The sequence below is a fragment of the Desmodus rotundus genome, chromosome 3 (genome assembly GCF_022682495.2).
Source record: "Desmodus rotundus isolate HL8 chromosome 3, HLdesRot8A.1, whole genome shotgun sequence".
NCBI lineage: Eukaryota > Metazoa > Chordata > Mammalia > Chiroptera > Phyllostomidae > Desmodus > Desmodus rotundus.
Window position 1 is genome coordinate 155,220,937 of NC_071389.1, and position 17,369 is coordinate 155,238,305.

Consider the following 17,369-nt stretch of genomic DNA (forward strand, 5'->3'; position numbering starts at 1 on the left):
TTCGCCATTTGCAAATTTGTCTCCCACCTTTGATACAAAGGGAATGTCTTTCCATCTCTATGTTCCCTGCACTGAGCGGGGAAAAAAGTAGGTGCGCGGTAAAGTGTTTGATGAATGGACGGATGAGTGGATCTGAAATCTCCTTTGGTTGTGCAGTAGATTCTCAGAAACACTGTAAGATAATCTGTATGGGTAGCCTATTTAATCACTCCCTGGGAGACTAATCACTCTTATGTTTATAACTTGCTGAGAGTTTCCTAGAATTTATGTACCCTTGCATAATCAGCCAAGAAATTTGGGGAGATGAAACGACACAGGGGAAAAATTCATCTTTTTTAAGGGAGAGATGGATAAGTAAATATGAGATAGCTGAGGTTTTTAGAAAATTTATGGGATGTTGAATCAAGCCTCGTTAAAAAGAATTCCCCAAAGCTGTGGAACTGGGAATGTTGTTTGAGTAGTTCATTTCAAAATCCTAAAGCTGCGCAGAACAACAAAGGAACAAAAAATTAGACTTAAAATATTTAGCAAAATGTTCATGTGTTAAACATAGGTGATGGATAAAATGAGTTCATTGTACTATTCCTTTTAGTTTTTTCATATGCTTGAACATTTTATCTTAAAAATAATATTTAAAAATTGAAGCTGGGGCCTGGCTGGTGTGACTCAGTTGGTTGGAGCATTTTCCCAATACCAAAAGGTTGCAGGTTCTATTCCTAGTCAGGGCATATACTTAGGTTGCAGGTTCAATCCACAGTCTGGGTGCCGATCCCTGGCCCAGACATGTACGGGAGGCAACCCATTGATGCTTCTCTCTTGCACTGATGTTTCTCTCTTACCCTTCCTCTCTCTCTAAAGCAATGGAGAAAAAAGTCCTCAGATAAGGATTAAAAAAATTGAAGCTGGGAATCACCAATGTCTTTACTCTGTTATAGAAATGAGGAGTCAGAAGAAGCAAAAACATAACAGAAACTATGTAGCCTTAGCCGTCTTATAATTAAGGCTTCACAGGTGCCATTAATATATTAGCATTACGATAGCCATAAGACTTGCTTATTTGGACTAGGGAGTAAAAATTTAGGGAGCAGGACTTTTTGCTTAGGAATTAGGTAGATTCAGAATTTATAGAAATAGAGGGATATTTAGAGATTACTTCAGCCCATGCTCTCCCTTTACAAATGAGAATACTGATACCCCACCCCGCCTCCAATGGAATGAAATAACTACCGATCTAGGACAAACACCTAGGTCTTCTCTATTATGTTTTTTCTTTGTACCAATCCTGGTTGGCACTTGACATTGAACAACAGCTGCCAAGACATGGAATCCCAGAGAAGGGATGGATGCCACCCTTCAAATGCAGTGCTTTCTTTTGCTGGGTCCCTTTGACTCCATTATTTCTGTTGTGTACAGGTGGGGACCTCCTCCTTTTGTGCAGTGGACGCTCTGAGACAAAGCAGTAGACTCATTAGAGCTGGACTTAGTAAGACGAAGGCCAGAGAGGCAGTCCCCAGCCCCTCAATACATCAGTTGTGTACAGCTGTGCTCTACCTTGAGAAAGCTGTGCGTGCTTCTCATTAGAGCATCGCCTCGATGCAGAGACAGGGAGACTTAGCAGGCCTGAGTCCATGGCATTTATAGCATCTCTGCTTCTCCCCTCATTAATTCTCCAGCCAAGTACAGAGTCCAAGGGGCTCGAGGGAGAATATATCCCTGGGCCATGAATGGGAGTCACACAGTTGTAGACACAGCAATCGGAGTTTGAGAGGAACTGACTGAAACGAGGTTAGGTCTGGACAAGATATGTAGGCGGCTTGGTTTTCCTTAGGGTTTTTCCTGATGGTGGTCAGGAAGGACTAAGGCTCACAGACAAACTCCTTCATTTTGGATCAGCGTGCCCCTCTGTTTGGAGGTTTAATGTTCTTTAGCACTCTGATACAGTTGTCTGGTTTAGAAGCAATGGGCCCAGGATCAAACCCTTTCAAGTTCGCTGAGTTGATCAAACTCCTTAGAATAGCTTGGTGGGTGGTGGTGAGAAACTCTAGCTTCCACATAATCTCTCATTCAAGTCCCTTCAAACTTTCCCAAGTAAATCTACTAATTAAAAACGATGTAGTTAATATGAGCTACAGTTTCAAATCAACCCTCCAGGGTTCCTCCCAGTCAGGGGGCTGCACCTAAACCACTCTCCCACATTGACATATTTTATGTCAATGACCAAAGCAGCCTTCAATTCAGATCTGGGATTGGTGGCTTGCAGGCGGAATGTTGCCTACTTTTAAACATAATTCTTTAAAAACAAAAAAAAAAAGTTGCCAGCATTTGCAGTTTGGGAGAATTCACTCTTTACAAATCTGGATTTCAGCTTTTGTAATATTAGACGATCTCACCACAGTGGAGAGGCCGGACGTAGGGGACATTGTCCAGCATGGCAAAAATCCTTTGCATTTGGAACTCAGAGGAGGCACACCCAGGACCTGAGCTTTTCCAGTTGCCCAGTCCTCCGCCCTCACTGATGTGAATGAATTGTGGGAGCCCTGCTTTACTTTCAAACTGGTTAATTTTGTTGCTTAGAGAAAGCTTTGGGAAGTGGGTGCTGGGGCTATGGGTTAAAAGGCTGCCAGGTAGATTATAACAACACTTAGAGCCTTTGGGGCTGCTTCACCATTTACACGCATCATTATGTGCTACTGGCTTCAAGATGTCAGCAGTTTTCGAACGGTGTGCCGCTAGAATTTTTAAAACATGCGATACCTGACTATTCAGTCAAGGGCGCTGACCCCTTTCCCCTTAGATTGTCAAATAAAAAATGACAGCCAACACAACAGTAGCAGTCCTGTGTGAACGAATCAAAATTATACTTTTTTGGTCAGATCAGAAAAAAATATAATGTACTTTTCGGTGTAGGGCAGAATTTTAGTAATTAGTGTATGTGTGCCAGGAGATGAACAAGGCTGCAAATCACTACTTTAATCGGAGGTGCAGCATTTCTCTGGGTGGGGCCCGTTATTGTCAGCATGTACCTTTTTTTCAGTCCTCAACATCTGGGCTACTACGCACGCATTTGGGGTCGTCGTTGATCTTTGGTATATAGCTCCTTCTGAGGGAGGGCTAACAATATCCACGAGGGTTCCAAGGAGCATACGTGCGTTCCAATACTATGAATAATTCTGGAAGTCTTTTATTTGGTAAAGACATTTGTTACTAACATTTCAGTCTCCTGACCGAAACAACAGAACTAGTGCAGCGACTGGGGCAGGGGGCAAGGCTGGATCCACTACAGGATCAGCCCGGGCAGGTGCGGCCCCAGAGAGGAAGCGCAACAGCTGGGCTGGAGTGGTTTGTTGGCGCCGCTGCAACCTGGAGCCCCGGGGCAGCGGCCGAAAGCGCCACATTGCGCCTGCGCGCAGAGCCTCCCAGCAAGGCAAGAAAGTGACGGGTTAAATAGGCCTCGGCAGGACGGAGGCTGCTTCAGGAGTCTGCGCAGGCGCATCCCGCCTACGCACACTTACAGGCGCGCAGGCGCCCATCCTAGCCGCTCTTTAAGTCCTGTGAACACAGGGGCCCACTGGTGACAACTTCTGCTTCCGGGTCACGATTTGACAGCAGCTCTCTGGACCCTGCTCAACCCCAGGATTCGGTGAGTGCGGCCCTCGCTGCGGGAACGCCTGCATCCAGATTCCCTAACCCGGCGCAGCTTGCCCAGGAACGCTGCCTCTGCTCCCCGCTCGGGGTCCGCTAGCCCTCGAGCCTGAGACAGCGTCCTGGCCCTGGGCAGATCGGGGCGGGGGCGGGTCCTCCTTTGGGGCTCCCGCGGCGCAGATTTCGCGACCCTCTTAACGCACTGGCTCCCGGAGACCTGCTGGGGTTGCTGCAATCTTTGGGGGGCCTATGCGGAAAATGACACCACACGTCTCGCATTTCGTGCCCTTACCCTCCGCCCCTTAACCTCGGCCAGACCGGGCAGCCGCGAGCCCTTCCCCAGCGGGTGCGGTGGGGGTTGGGAGTCCCTCTGGCTGGACCGAGGGTCTCCCCGCCCCTGCGGAAGCCGAGGCCTCCCAAGCACCAGGGCTGTTGAACGTCGCTTCTCTCGCATTTTGCTTCTAGCTTCGCAATAAAACCCCCTGGGTGTTTTCTCTGGTTCCAAAGTGAAAGAAAACGGGAGAGAGAGGGCTTTCAGCTCCAGCAGAAGAAAGGGGTCACTTGGAGGTCAAGTTCAGATTTCCTTGACCCTTCCTGACAGTGACCGTTGTTGATGTACCCCCAGTTTCACTCTTCACCAGGAACTTGAAGGCAGCAGCAGAGAACCACTGGTCATGTTCTGAGTTAGGAGTTCCAAGAGCACAGCAAAAATGATTGCAGGGTTTATTTAGCATCTTCAGATTGTTATGGCCCACAGTCGGCTAACAGAATCACTTCAGTTTACGCCTTCCACTTTCGATGTTCTGTCTTCTGTCCCCACGCTTGGAGTCCTGACTTAATTGAACCTCTGTCTCTTTCATTTTTCCTTACAACAAAGAGGTGTAAGGTGCAGACCCTTGTCTCTGAGGAGCCTAGCTAGCAGCTGTTGGGGAAATTATGCCAAGTCTAAACTATCAAGGAAATTTCAGAGAGATATGTAAACAAGTGTGTAAGCTTATTCATAATAAAACAGGGGAGAAGAATTCCCTATTGGAATTATTGATACCTATGAATTGAATATTTTTAACTTGCATTCTAGTAATTAGTATTGTGTATATTTAAAACAGGAAAAAGGCTAGTGATTAGCAAAATAAAAACGATTAGAGTTTACAGTATGTTACGTAATTTATGAGGGGATACTCTGCACAGAAAGCAAAGGTTACATAGTATTAAATGACCAAAGTAATTTTAGGATTTTTCTCTTGGTAATCATCATATGCATAACATGTTTAATAACAAGTTTTGAATTTTTTAAGATCCAAAGTAATAAACTTTACATTGGTTCAACAAGTATTTATTGAGAACCTGCCATGTGCCAGGCACTATTGAAAATAACACTATATTTATCCCAAAGGAACTTACAGTTTAAAAAGAACGTGGACTCTAAACAGTTACACATAGAGAGGTGATACTGTGTACCATATTTCCTGTACAATTTTTGATAACGAGGTCTGTCCAGAAAAATTGTAGCCATTGTTAATATAACGAGAATGGTTTGTGCGACATCAAAGTGACCTGGCAGCCAAGGACAAGTGGACTGGAATTCGCATACGTGAACAATGACAACTTCACTGTACTAGTCAGTGGGATTAGTAGATGCTGTTGAGTGAGCGTGTGTACTAGGTGGCTGTCACAATCAAAATGACTGAGTGAGTACAGCAACGAATCTGCATCAGTTTTTGCGTTAAGCTTGAATAGTCCTCCACAGAAGCTATTCGGATGATTCAGAAGGCTGTAGCTATGGGCAACTGGTGATTGGCAGCTTCATCACGAAAATGCACCTGCTCATCCATCACGTCTCATGCAGACTTTTTGTGCAAAACATCAAATCACCCAGGTGACTCAGCCCCCTATAGCCCAGATTTGGTGCCTATGACTTCTGACTTTTCCCAAAATTAAAATCACCTTTGAAAGGAAAGAAATTTCAGACCATCAATGAGATTCAGGAAAACACACCGGGCAGCTGATGGTGATTGGGAGAACTGTGTGAGGTCCCACGGTGCCTACTTTGAAGGGGACTGAGGCATCTGTCTTATGTACAATGTTTCTTGTATCTTGTATCTTCAATAAATGTCTCTAATTTTCATATAACATGGCTGCATGCCTTCTGGACAGACCTCGTATGCTTCTTCATGGAAATGTCCCACCTTGTTTGCTGTAATTTTAATGTTTCCCAACTAGTATGTGGCTGTTACATAGCCAAAACTTCTACCATAGTTAAATTTAAATATATTGCATTATTTTCTTCTCCTATCCTAGAACTCTGTCATGTGGTTTCAACGTATATTTGCCCAAATCTGTTTCTCAGTTGTCACAGATGGCCAGTTATTAAAATTTTTAATTCATTTCCCACTCAAATCTGCTTATTTTCCTACAACTGTAAGCATGTGTCATTGGTGGGAACTTCGAATTTCTTTCTAATTTCATATAGATCACTCCAGAGTTGTTGTACTTTTGCGTTCTTTTTTTATTTTAGAATATTATGTCAAATATTTCCCATTTTCTTCTTTGCTGAAAATATTTTAAATTATTTCACAGATGCCTTGTCATTAACAAAATGTATGTGTTCCATAGCTTCTCCCCTCTCTTCTCACAGGTGACAGTCACTTCCGTGCCCTTTAGCCAGTCAACCAACCAATAGTATTAAATACCCACTTTTTGGGAGACTGTGGATGCGGAGCCTCCACATGGGCAAGAGGTAGAAGACAAGGACCTTGCCTTCCCATTGATTACAACTTAGACGGAGAAACCCTATGACTACACCTGTACCGCAAGGCCCAATGTAACAAGGAATCTAAATGCGGTGCTGATTAGGCCCACAAAATTCAGAGGAGGAAAAGAAGTTTTTTGGCATCTTTAGCCTTAAAAAAAATTCCCTTCCTTGTATACTCTTGTTAACCACACGGAACTCCATGGGGGTCTTGGGGCCTCTCGGGGAAATGTTGTACTATACTGGGCCAGGGAGTGGAGCTGAGGTTCTAGGGGTCAGGTCATTTGTGTCCCGTTACCCGACTCCTTAAGCAACTATTGTTAATCTGTTTCTTTGTGACTAAGAGAAAATGATATTAATTGATCACTGATCTCTTTGAAATCTGCTTTCAGTATTAGGAAGGCCTCAGGGGACTCCCACCCCTGAGGCCAGGTAGCTCAGTGGTATTGTAAATGCCTAAAACTGCTTTGTTCCAGGCAGTTTGGAGCATGTGAACACACCCTGAGCCTTGATGAGTTCCAGTATGTGGTATATTATGCAGAGCATTCAGAGCAAATACTCTCTCTCAGAGCGCTTAATCCGGACAATCGCTGCCATTCGCTCCTTCCCACATGACAACGTAGAGGACCTCATCAGAGGGGTGAGTGTGCTGTTACTGACACCAGAGCCCTTGGGGAGGTGAGGTAGGAAAGCTCCTGGGGAACCCCAATAGATTACAGATTTGCAGCTTTGACCCAGCTCGAGACACAACGTTTTTACCATCTTCTTAAATGTATTCACTTTAAATGTATTCATTAAAGTGTATTTTCTCTATGCTCTGCTTCTCTTCCTCTCTCCTTTTCACTTTGAGCATCTGACACTTTCCTTCAGGAATATGTTCTAGATAACCCCAGTCTCATGTTCTTTGTAAAATCTCTGGGTGTGGTGCACATGGGGTCCCGCCAGCCCAAGGCCTTCTACACATGTTGTGCTGAGGGAGGAAGGAGCCAGGGAAGCAGAAGTGGTTTCAAATCCTTGTGGTTTATGAGTTTGTGGAGAGAGATCACGTGCCTCTGTCCTGACAACAGCTACTACTTCTGGTTCTGTAAAGAACAGTATCAACCCCTAAGATGCATAGTAATTGTTGACTTAAGAAAACACCTTCCTGATATTTAACCACTGTTGTCCAGTATTTCTGTTACATGATAGCGTACCCTAGAAAGCCTGTGATGCCTTTTTCTGTACATTATTCCTGTTGAAGAGAAGTTACAGGGTAGTTTTTTGTCACTAGATGTATCTAGACGGTTACTGCTGTACATTCTTTTTAACAACTTTAGAATCCCTATGTGTCACCTGGAGCTCCGGAGCTGCTTCAGAGCCCAGTGGCACAGCTGTGAGAAGAAAGTCGTACAGTGTCAGCTGTGCTTAGTAAAAATGGTATCAGAAGGCTCAGCGGTAGAAATTTTGTCACATCGTAATTCTAGCCCCACTGCTGAGTCATCCAGTGACTTTGGTCTGCCTGTGGTATCTCCTCTCCTTCGTCAGCTTTGAGAAAGAAGTAGCAGCAAGGGCGAGATGGCAGAGAATGCTGATCCTAGGAGCCTACTCTGAAAATGTCTGTAAATGAAAAGATAACGTTATGAGGACCTTACTGTCAGTTATGGTCATCTGTTGAATGGCAGAAAGAATGTTCCAGTTCTCCTGGCTTCAGTCTGACGGACTCACTTTCCTGACTTTTCAGACCATGGTGGCCACAGAAAGCGTTTCCTGCTTTCCTGCCTGATGATAAGGGTCCCACTGCGTTCACAAGTCAGGTTACGTCCTTTGTGATGTCTGAATGACCTTCTAGCAGGCTATCCCGTGGAGAAAACAACTTGATTTAAGGACTTGACAGTGCCTTTTGTTCTTCTGCAGTGTTTTCGCTTGGTTTGGATATTAGCATTAAAACATTACTTAATTAGTAGGAGCAGAAACTGGGACCACTAGTCTGTTTACAGTAGAGTCAGAGTTAGGACCCCCTGCCCACCCCCGCCCCCCTGTGTTCGGTCCTGCCGCATGAGCGGAGCAGAGCGCACTGACTGAAGTTTCCTTCCGCCGCAGGGAGCAGACGTGAACTGCACCCACGGCACGCTGAAGCCCTTGCACTGTGCCTGCATGGTGTCAGATGCCGACTGTGTGGAGTTACTCCTGGAGAAAGGAGCCGAGGTACTGTTTCTAACACTGTCACCGTAGCGATTCACTAAAACTTGAGCATCACATTTTCTTAAAATTTGTCTCTTCTCCCATCTCTTCCCACCTTCCAGCTCATGGTAACATTGGCTATTAAAGCCAATATTAAAGCAAAATGTAATGGCAAATATATAAAATTATCCTAGGATTTCATTCCTTTGCTTTTCCTTTTTAAGTTGTCCATGGCTCCAGGAAGAGGGAGTTTTATTTCCCCTTTCTCTCCTCAGCCTTTTTTCTGGGATTGTTTATATTTCTGTTTAATCCTTTTATTGCCTTTTGATTGTCCAAGAGCTGTAAGTGCAGAGGTCCCTCAGCTCTGATTAAATCTAAAAACCGTGTCAGACCTGCTACGAGACATGCAATGTTAATACCATCATCTCTGGAAGAGACGTATCATTTGGCAATCCCTTCCTCAGAACTGGGCTACTTGTGCTATTTCTATATTCTATAAATGTGTTGGCAGTTTTGACTCTCAGGGATCAGTCTTGAGCGTGCACATGCTGAGGTGCTAATTTGAATCAGACCTGACGCTATGAAGCTGGGGTGCAGGCCCCAACACACCGGTCAGCTGGCCTGAGGGCAGCCCCAGCATCTGCCCGCCACACAGCCGTGTGGCTCTCTGCTGTCATTCTGTATTCCACAGCGTTTGCGAGGGACCCTGAAGTGGAAGCCCGTCATTAAAGTCAGTAATGAAAGTGAAAGTATCTTGGGGCAGGGGGATGGAAGGAGTTTTAGCTCAGTTGAACGAAGTTAAATATTTCAGTTTTTCTTTGTTGCATTTTATGGGGCAAGATAATATACTATATATAAGTTTGGGTTTTGAAGTCTGTAGCCTTCAAAAATTACAGGTGATGCTGATTTTTAGCAAGCCAGCTGCTTTCCCAGAATTGGGAGATTTGTGCTCTTTTTTCCACATGCTTTCGTCCGGGTTTCTCTTGTGCCTCCACAGCGTGTTTTGCAAGGGGCTGACTTGGATGAACAAGCTGAGCTTCTCTTTCAGGGCGAAAGAGCACAGCAGAGTGACATGGGAGAGCTTTGTCTGGCTCATGGCTTTTCAGTTTGGTTGCCCTTAGCCACAGGATAGAGTGAGTCGGGATAAGGAAAATCATCCAAAATCTTTACTCTGGCTAGTATATTCAAGCTGCTTTCCAACAGATGCCTTTTAGAGTAGTTACACGGACTTAGACTTCATCTCCTCTTCCTCTAGCCCTTACTCTCTGGTATGGATTCTAGTGAATAATAAATAAGAATAAGAAAAAATAATAATGAACAACACCTAAATAATGCATGCCAGCCAATCAATGCACCTAGTAGTGTTGGTTGTTTGGGGACAGTTCTTTTCCTATTTGTTCCTAAGCTCCTGTCCTTGCTCCCCCTTGATCACCAAGCCCCGCTCCCCACAGATTGCTCGCTGACCCTCTTTGTTCCGAACATTACAAGCAAAGGTAGTGGATAAACATGCAAACTTCTTTGCCTGCCTTTCGCACCCTCAGTAGTCTACCTACTGTAATCTAGCCCCTCCCGCTCTACAGGTGAATGCCCTGGATGGTTACAACCGAACAGCCCTCCACTACGCAGCCGAGAAGGACGAGGCTTGCGTGGAGGTCCTGTTGGAGTACGGTGCAAACCCCAATGCGCTGGATGGCAACCGAGACACCCCACTGCACTGGGCAGCCTTTAAGAACAATGCTGAGTGTGTGCGGGCCCTCCTGGAGAGCGGGGCCTCCGTCAATGCTCTGGATTACAACAACGACACCCCGCTCAGCTGGGCCGCCATGAAGGGAAATCTGGAGAGCGTCAGCATCCTTCTTGATTACGGTGCGGAGGTCAGGGTCATCAACCTAAAAGGCCAGACACCCATCTCGCGCCTGGTGGCTCTGCTCGTCAGGGGACTTGGAACTGAAAAAGAGGACTCTTGCTTTGAGCTCCTCCACAGAGCTGTTGGACACTTCGAATTAAGGAAAAATGGCACCATGCCACGAGAGGTGGCGAGAGACCAGCAGCTGTGTGAGAAACTGACTGTTCTGTGCTCAGCCCCGGGAACTCTAAAAACACTCTCTCGCTATGCTGTGCGCCGTAGCCTGGGACTCCAGTATCTGCCAGACGCAGTGAAGGGCCTGCCCCTGCCCGCTTCTCTGAAGGAGTACCTGCTACTTGTAGAGTAGCCTGGAGGAGATGCTCGCACCATCACGCAGGCAACTCGGGGTGAGGGTTTTCCCCGCACTAGTGTCGCTTTGTCTTGGAAAACAGGAAAAACAGCTGTTCCTGTTGTGTGGTTTATATTTTGAGGCAACATGTCACAACAGTAACTTCCACACCATCTCCTCTCCCCAAAGCAATCAACCAAACAAAAAAAGTCTTTCACTTCTGTTTTCTGTTTACTTGGCTTTTTATATTGCACCCCACAAAAATGAGGTTTCCCCCCTCCCTTCCCCTTTAGGGAAGAAGTCAGCAATGCAACCTGATTTCTCTAGGAAGATGAAAAGTACAAAGTACTTAAATAATGTGTGTTTGGTTTTTCCTTGGGGACGTAATTAACACTTTGGAAGAATCCTCTAGAAGCATTTTAATTGATCTGTAAAGACTTTTGAGGTAATGCCAGCTACCATTGTGGCCCAAAGATGAACATAGTACAGCCTCAGAGTGTGCAGATTGAGAATGGGGCTGGATGGCGCCCCTAGAGTGCCGCATCATGGGGCATTCAGAAGGGCCTGGCCCCCTTTCTCACAATCAAAAGGAAAAAAAACGAGGCAAAGCAGTCTTTGCCTCTTTTCCCTAGTTGTGCCCAAGGATGACAATAATTCAGCAATATTATTTCAGAAAGATTGTCTCTCTGTTTTCCACATAGTAGGAGAGACAGCGGGTCTGAGCAGTCGGAAGGACTTTCCCCTAATGCAGTTCTTCCTCTTCCTGAAAGCCAGTTTGCTCTAATGGCTCATCAGGCGTTTCCGCACCAGACCGGAGGGGTTTGCTCTGGCAGGGAGGAGCTGGGCTGTCCTTCCCCAGGGGTCTTCCTCGTTCCCCAGATGAAGCTCACTCTAAGGCCTTGGGGTTACTTTTCTTTCAGGTGTTTCAGAACCTGTGCTCTTCACTGATCTGTACAAGACACTGGTGGAGGGAACGGGGTTGGGGGCCGGGGAAAGAGGATGGTAAGAGCTTTTTTGAGACGGCCACCCACCCAAAAAGACATTTTAGTGAACAATGTCTAGTCGACAATACTCCTTTTCATGCTCCTCAGCTAGGTCAAGTTATCACTGATCTTCAATGACCTGTATACAAATTTGAAAAACTTATAAAAAGCCAATTGGGAACTACAAATAAACAATCTGCCGGCATAGCCGATTTAAAGAAGTGTATCTGCTTTTGCCCTCTTGCTGTGGGTGTTTTTGCTTACTTAAAAAAATAAACAATTCTAAAAGCAACTCTGGCAATTCCTATTGTTCCTCCTTTCTGCACGTTGTTTAACCTCCCCCCCACCCCCAGCTCCAGCGCCCTCCTCTCTGAGGGGCTGTCACCACGGCCCCTGGCTGTGTGAGGACTCCACGGCAACAGTGCTTGATACGGAGCGTTAATTCCCACACAAAGAGCCTTCGGCTGCTTTCATACCCGACTCTGACCAGCCTTCTCGGTCACTACACTTAATCACTTTTAGGGTAGAGCGGTAATGCTTTGGACAGCCAGCAAAAATGATGTACTGGAGATAATCCCTGCTCCCACCCCTTGTAGGCCTGAACCCTCTTCCTGCTTCATCAAGCAAGCGAGGAAACGGTGAGTTGGGAGGACTGCATACACCTGTGCTGAGAGCCGGGCCCTGGCTATTGGCTCTAAAGTTCAAACCCGGCATTGGCAGGGCACCATGCTGACCCTTTGGGGTGTGATTTGTAGTCCTAGTCCTGAAGGCCAGCCACATCTCTGGAGCACTTGGCTAATAAGGAGGTAGAGGCTATTGCTACGGAACAGAGAAATTAAGCTGAATAAGAACTGGCATCTTTCCAAAACAGTATTTCAACCAAACCAGGTCCCAGACTGTGTGTCTCAATTTCCCAAGCTTCCTAAACGTGCACTTCTCCCCACAAACGGCATCTGGCTCTCTTCCGGGAAGGAGGGCCCTGCGCAGTCAGCGGAGGAGGAGAGATTATGTTGGAAAAAAGCAACTCTGGGTAATGGGTGTATGAGGTACATGATCAAGAGCTGAAATACAACTTTGGCTTAAGGGAGCTGGGAGCATCGTACTGGCTGCTGAGGATACAGGAGCAACCTGTGCGGGACGAGAGTGAGGACCAGTATACTATGTTCTAGGACCCCGTGTACAGAGCAAGGGATGGCGCAGAAGACCATGGGGCGATCACACGGGCTGCATTTCCCCGGGGTTCTGTTTGGGCAGAGTCTGGTTGTACTACACTCTACCCGTGAAGATGACAACAGGAGATCCAAAAGCACAGTGACCAGTTGGCATTTATTAGTGTAGTTATTGTTTGTCACTGTAGCAGAAGTAGTAGAGGAACCAAGACTTTGTTATCACAAAGAAATAAATAAAGCTTATTTTTAGGAAAATTCTAACCGAGTAACTGAAATCTAGCAGTGGCACTAGATGAGCCCAGCTTTGTGTGATGAATGAAGCCGGGGTAGAAGTCATGATAAATTCTACCTAAGGAGCTTTCACTCGTCGCCCCCTAGCCAGAGCTGACCTTGGCTGCAGTTACAGAGTAGAAGGAAACCTAATGAAGAATGAGCTAAAACACTTGAGAATATATGGATGTGGGTCTATCGGGGTGAGCTGACCATGATGGGACAATCCGTTCGCCTCACTCCAAAGACGTTTAGACGGGAGCTTCTCCAGACCGCTTCCGACTGATGTGCTCCAGGTGAGCGTGCTCTGAGGTGTCCAAGTCAATCTCGTATTTGGCTAGGATTTTGAGGATGGGCCTCAGCTTCAGCCACCACTGTTCCTTGGGGATGCGGTGCCTACAGAGGAATGAGGTAGATAATTTAATCCTTCAGCAGCGCAATCAACTTCTACCAAAGGGTTATGGGGAGAAGGTGAGCAAAAGAGCCTGGATTTATGGCACAGGCCTTAAATCAGATCTTAAGTAGGTACAACTACAGGTGTTACTCCTAAAAGAGGGACTGAAGACAGTGAGCAGATTGGAGAAGGTAGACCTTGAAGTTACCAGGGAGGGAACCACTCCAGAAAGTAGATGTACTCACTCAAAATCGGTCTGGTCCTTCAGCTCAGTCACTGGTTGAAAGACCAGGGACCTCTTACGCATCCCTAGAACGCAGCCGGAGTCTGGAGTATTGGCAAAGATCCGCCCTGCAGGAAGGGATGGGTCAGTCAGGTTTCACACTGGGGACCCAGCCTGTGGGGAGGGGCCTCTCCCTCGCGCCCTGCCTACCATTACGGTAGCTCTCTTTGATTTTCCCAGTCATCCAGTTCATAGCCTTGGCTCCCATCTTAGTCGCAAAATTCCTGTCAAATGGAGTCGGGCTCCCACCCTAGAAAAAGAATCACAGAAATTACAGAGGGAAGGACTCGTAAGTAGCAGAGATATCTAACAACACAGAGAAAAAGGAAAGAATGGGCCCCAGGTTTGTAGCCAGAAACAGGAATCCAGACATCTAGTTATGAAAAGAAGTTCTACAATGGCTCTGGGACCCAGGGGGAGCTGGCCCGGCATATCTGACCACTCGGCAGGTTGAAGGGTCACTGATGAGTTAAAAGGATGGCTGGTCTCACAATGGCCTCTTCCAGCTCCACAGTGGCCAGATCCTGTTCATGTGCTTCTGGTTTTACTGTCCTCTCGGCCACTTCCCTACCCCTCTTGGCAGCTTTTGTCAGCCCTCACCATCAATGACATCCATGTGTTCACAGTGGCCCAGTCTGGATGCCCTTGGTAACACCTCAGAATAATATAAAACATGTAGATTTCCCCCCCTGAACTAAGAGAAGGTAGGTGGGAAAGTGGGAAGGAGAAACGGGAAAGAGGTCTTCATACTTTAATTGTACCCCCTCCCACAGGGACCAATAAGCTCATTCCAACTGAGATCCTGGAAACCTGTTTGGGGGTAAAGATCAAAGGTCAATGCTTAAGCAGCATCAGCTGGGGACATCTGGCGTAGGAGAGGCAGCAGACCGCTAGTACCATTAGTGAGCGAGGCCTATCTTGGGCAGGAATTGCGTGTGGGGAGTGGACGTGGGTGGAGGAAAGGAATTCTTTTTCCCTTGAAACCCAGTCAGCGGGGACGGAGCCTGACAGGAGCAGGTAGGTGCCTGCGCTCATTCCACGGGTTTTGTGTGAAACAGTGTTTGGGAAGAGCAACAGGACAAGGCTCATCCTGGCTCTCATCCAAGCTTAATGAATGGCCCTGAAACACTTAATTCTCCTCTCTGGGCCTCATTTCCTTCATTGCAATCAGCGGTTCTCAACTGGAGACAGTGTTGACGTCCAGGGGACATTGGCAATGTCTGGAGACCTGTTTTACTTGTTACAACCTGGGGTGGAGGTGTTACTAGCGTCTGGTGGGTAGAGTCCTGGGATGTCGCTAAACTATGTTGCAAGGCATGGAACAGCCACCTAGACAAAGAATTTTTCTGCTCCAAATGGCAACGGTGCTGAGGTTGAGAAACCCTGCCCTAAACGAGGAGGATGGGCCACACAATCTCTAAGGCCATCTCCAGGGTGAAGGTGCTCTGGTTCTGTGTCGTAAGACTGGAGGCTCAGGCGCTATGGCGGCGCCGGCAGCCTCCAGCACAGGAGGCCAGCAGGAGCCACGGTGGCTGATGGGGGACAAGGCTGTGTGGTGAGGGGCATGACTGGGGTGTCTCCTACCTGCTGCATGTGACCAAGCACATTCTTCCTGCTGTCGAAGATGCCCTTGCCCTCCTCAGAGTACAGGTTGAAAATGAAGTCAGTGGTATAGTTCTCGTTGCACTTCTCGTTCCTACCAGGCAGAGACCAAAAGCCTGTGACTTCGGCTGTCCCCCGACCCTGCCACCCCATTTCTGCCTTTGTAGGCTCTGTCCTGCCCTTTTCTCTCCTCCCGTGGTTCAGGTTCTTTCCCTTTGCATCTACAGATTCCTCAGGGTCCCAACCATGGATCCATTCTGTGGGCTGGGGCCAAAGCCTGGCTATTTTCTCTTCACTTAGGAACAAACCGTGGATGAGGTACCTTAACACTAAGCCCCTCTTCACAGTTGTTTTCATCTTTTGCACCAGATGTTCAACATTCGCCTGAAAATAAAACAATAAATCCTAAGCGCAGCTGGGGGTAGACAGGGTCCGGCAAGTGCCACGACCTCTTCTCCCTCACCGGCCTCTCCCCGAGAAGGAGGAACATGGGAGAGAGCTGTTGGCACGCCTGGGCCTGAAGTGTGCCTGATCCCTTCAGGAAGTTCAGTGCAGACTGAAATTTAAATGAAGACTCCAATGAGGCAGGCAGAAGTGTAAGAAGGAAAGTTGGAGACAGCTGTGGTGGCTGTCAGCTTTCAGCCCCCTGCCACCTCCTCTTCAATTTCCCTTTCTAGGGGTTTCTGCTCCCCTCGGAGGACTGACTCTGCTCTCAGTATTGGTCATTAGAGGAGCTACTTGTGTGTACAGCAGTAATTCTCCTGGGAGGAGCCAGTTCCTTCCTTGGTCTTTGAGTTGCGGGTAGGTGAGGAAGAGTCCCGCCCTCCACTCCTGGCAGGAGCTGGCTGGGTGCTTGGACTGGGGAGCTCCTCCAGCCTGCCGCCCCCTCCACGGTATGGCTCTTTTTCCCTCCAGTGAACTGGGATCTTGCGAAATAAGGATCATATGGTCCCTCTGTGAAACAGGAGTCAGGGCCTAACCCTGGAGGTGAAAGGGTATCCCCTCCTCACAAATGGAATGAGAAGAGTCTGCGTTGGTAGAAAGGGAAGCTCGGAAGGGCGGTGTGATGTAGTGGAAAGATCACCAACTTTCTCAATCAGGTATGAGTTTGGGAACGTGTTTGACCTCTGTAAACCTTTCTCATCTGTAACATGGAGACAGGGTCTCCCTGCGTGTCTGCTGTGAAGATAAAATGAAAACCACACACAAGGGGCTGAGCAGCACAAACGCTCCGACTACAGACGCCGTGGTCATGGACGTGGGGTTACACTAGGGGACGCCTGCTTGGTGCTCTTCCCAGGCCCCTCGCAGGGCTCCATGGACCAATCAGCTCTGTCCTCTTCTTGAGCTCTCACAGCTCAGGCCGCTGTGGGACAGTGTGGGCAGACTGGGGCAGGGGAGGGCTACCTCGCCGGCTCTGGGTGGCTGCCTACCTGCAGATCTCGAATGGTGAAGGGCTCCTCAAAAATGTAGGCGGCATCGGCCCCAGCTGCCAGCCCCGCCATGGTGGCCAGGTAGCCACAGTAGCCACCCATAGTTTCAATGATAAACACCCGACGCTTGGTGCCTGCTGCTGACTGCTTGATGCGGTCACAGGTCTGCAAAGACAAAGGGTCATAGTCAGGGATCTGATTCTCGTCACTTCAATGACCCTTGTCATTACCCAGCTCTGGAACTACCTCCTCCCCAGGCCCTCAGGGCCCCTACACCCCAAGCTCTTGCCTTCAGGCACATTTGCCAAGTGCACTGCGGACACTGTCTCCTGGGAGGAAGGTGGACCTACTCTTTCTGCTGCTCAGAGTATAGAACTTAGGTTGTGTGACCTCAGGAGGGAAAGACACATTTGGCAGGCAGAGTCCTGATGCATTTCTCAGTTAGGAGACAGACACGCACAGTGAGAAGAATAAACACCACATGTGTGG

At 47.5% G+C, this 17,369-nt stretch overlaps 2 protein-coding genes across 8 annotated transcripts in view; one reads left to right on the forward strand and one right to left on the reverse strand.

The window, feature by feature from the left end:
* ASB8 (ankyrin repeat and SOCS box containing 8) overlaps positions 1-12,021 on the forward strand; it is a 35,145-nt gene extending 23,124 nt beyond the window's left edge. Inside the window, exons 1-4 of one of the 3 annotated variants that reach the window (XM_024575775.3) lie at positions 3,491-3,640; positions 6,868-7,031; positions 8,471-8,575; positions 10,132-12,021. In XM_024575775.3, coding sequence (XP_024431543.1) covers positions 6,903-7,031; positions 8,471-8,575; positions 10,132-10,764 — 867 coding nt within the window. In that variant the 5' untranslated portion in view covers positions 3,491-3,640; positions 6,868-6,902 and the 3' untranslated portion in view covers positions 10,765-12,021. Of the gene's footprint in view, positions 1-3,490; positions 3,641-6,867; positions 7,032-8,470; positions 8,576-10,131 lie in introns of those variants that run through there. The other 2 variants (XM_024575776.3, XM_053921567.1) reach the window with 2 other exon arrangements.
* The window catches only part of PFKM (phosphofructokinase, muscle), a 40,070-nt gene continuing 33,594 nt past the window's right edge, over positions 10,894-17,369 (reverse strand). For 4 of the 5 annotated variants that reach the window (XM_045184047.3, XM_045184046.3, XM_045184044.2 and 1 more), the window contains 6 exons: positions 16,881-17,045; positions 15,770-15,831; positions 15,430-15,541; positions 13,996-14,095; positions 13,808-13,913; positions 13,037-13,564 (listed from right to left, as the gene is read on the reverse strand). In XM_045184047.3, coding sequence (XP_045039982.1) covers positions 13,420-13,564; positions 13,808-13,913; positions 13,996-14,095; positions 15,430-15,541; positions 15,770-15,831; positions 16,881-17,045 — 690 coding nt within the window. In that variant the 3' untranslated portion in view covers positions 13,037-13,419. Of the gene's footprint in view, positions 11,708-13,036; positions 13,565-13,807; positions 13,914-13,995; positions 14,096-15,429; positions 15,542-15,769; positions 15,832-16,880; positions 17,046-17,369 lie in introns of those variants that run through there. The other variant, XM_045184045.3, reaches the window with a different exon arrangement.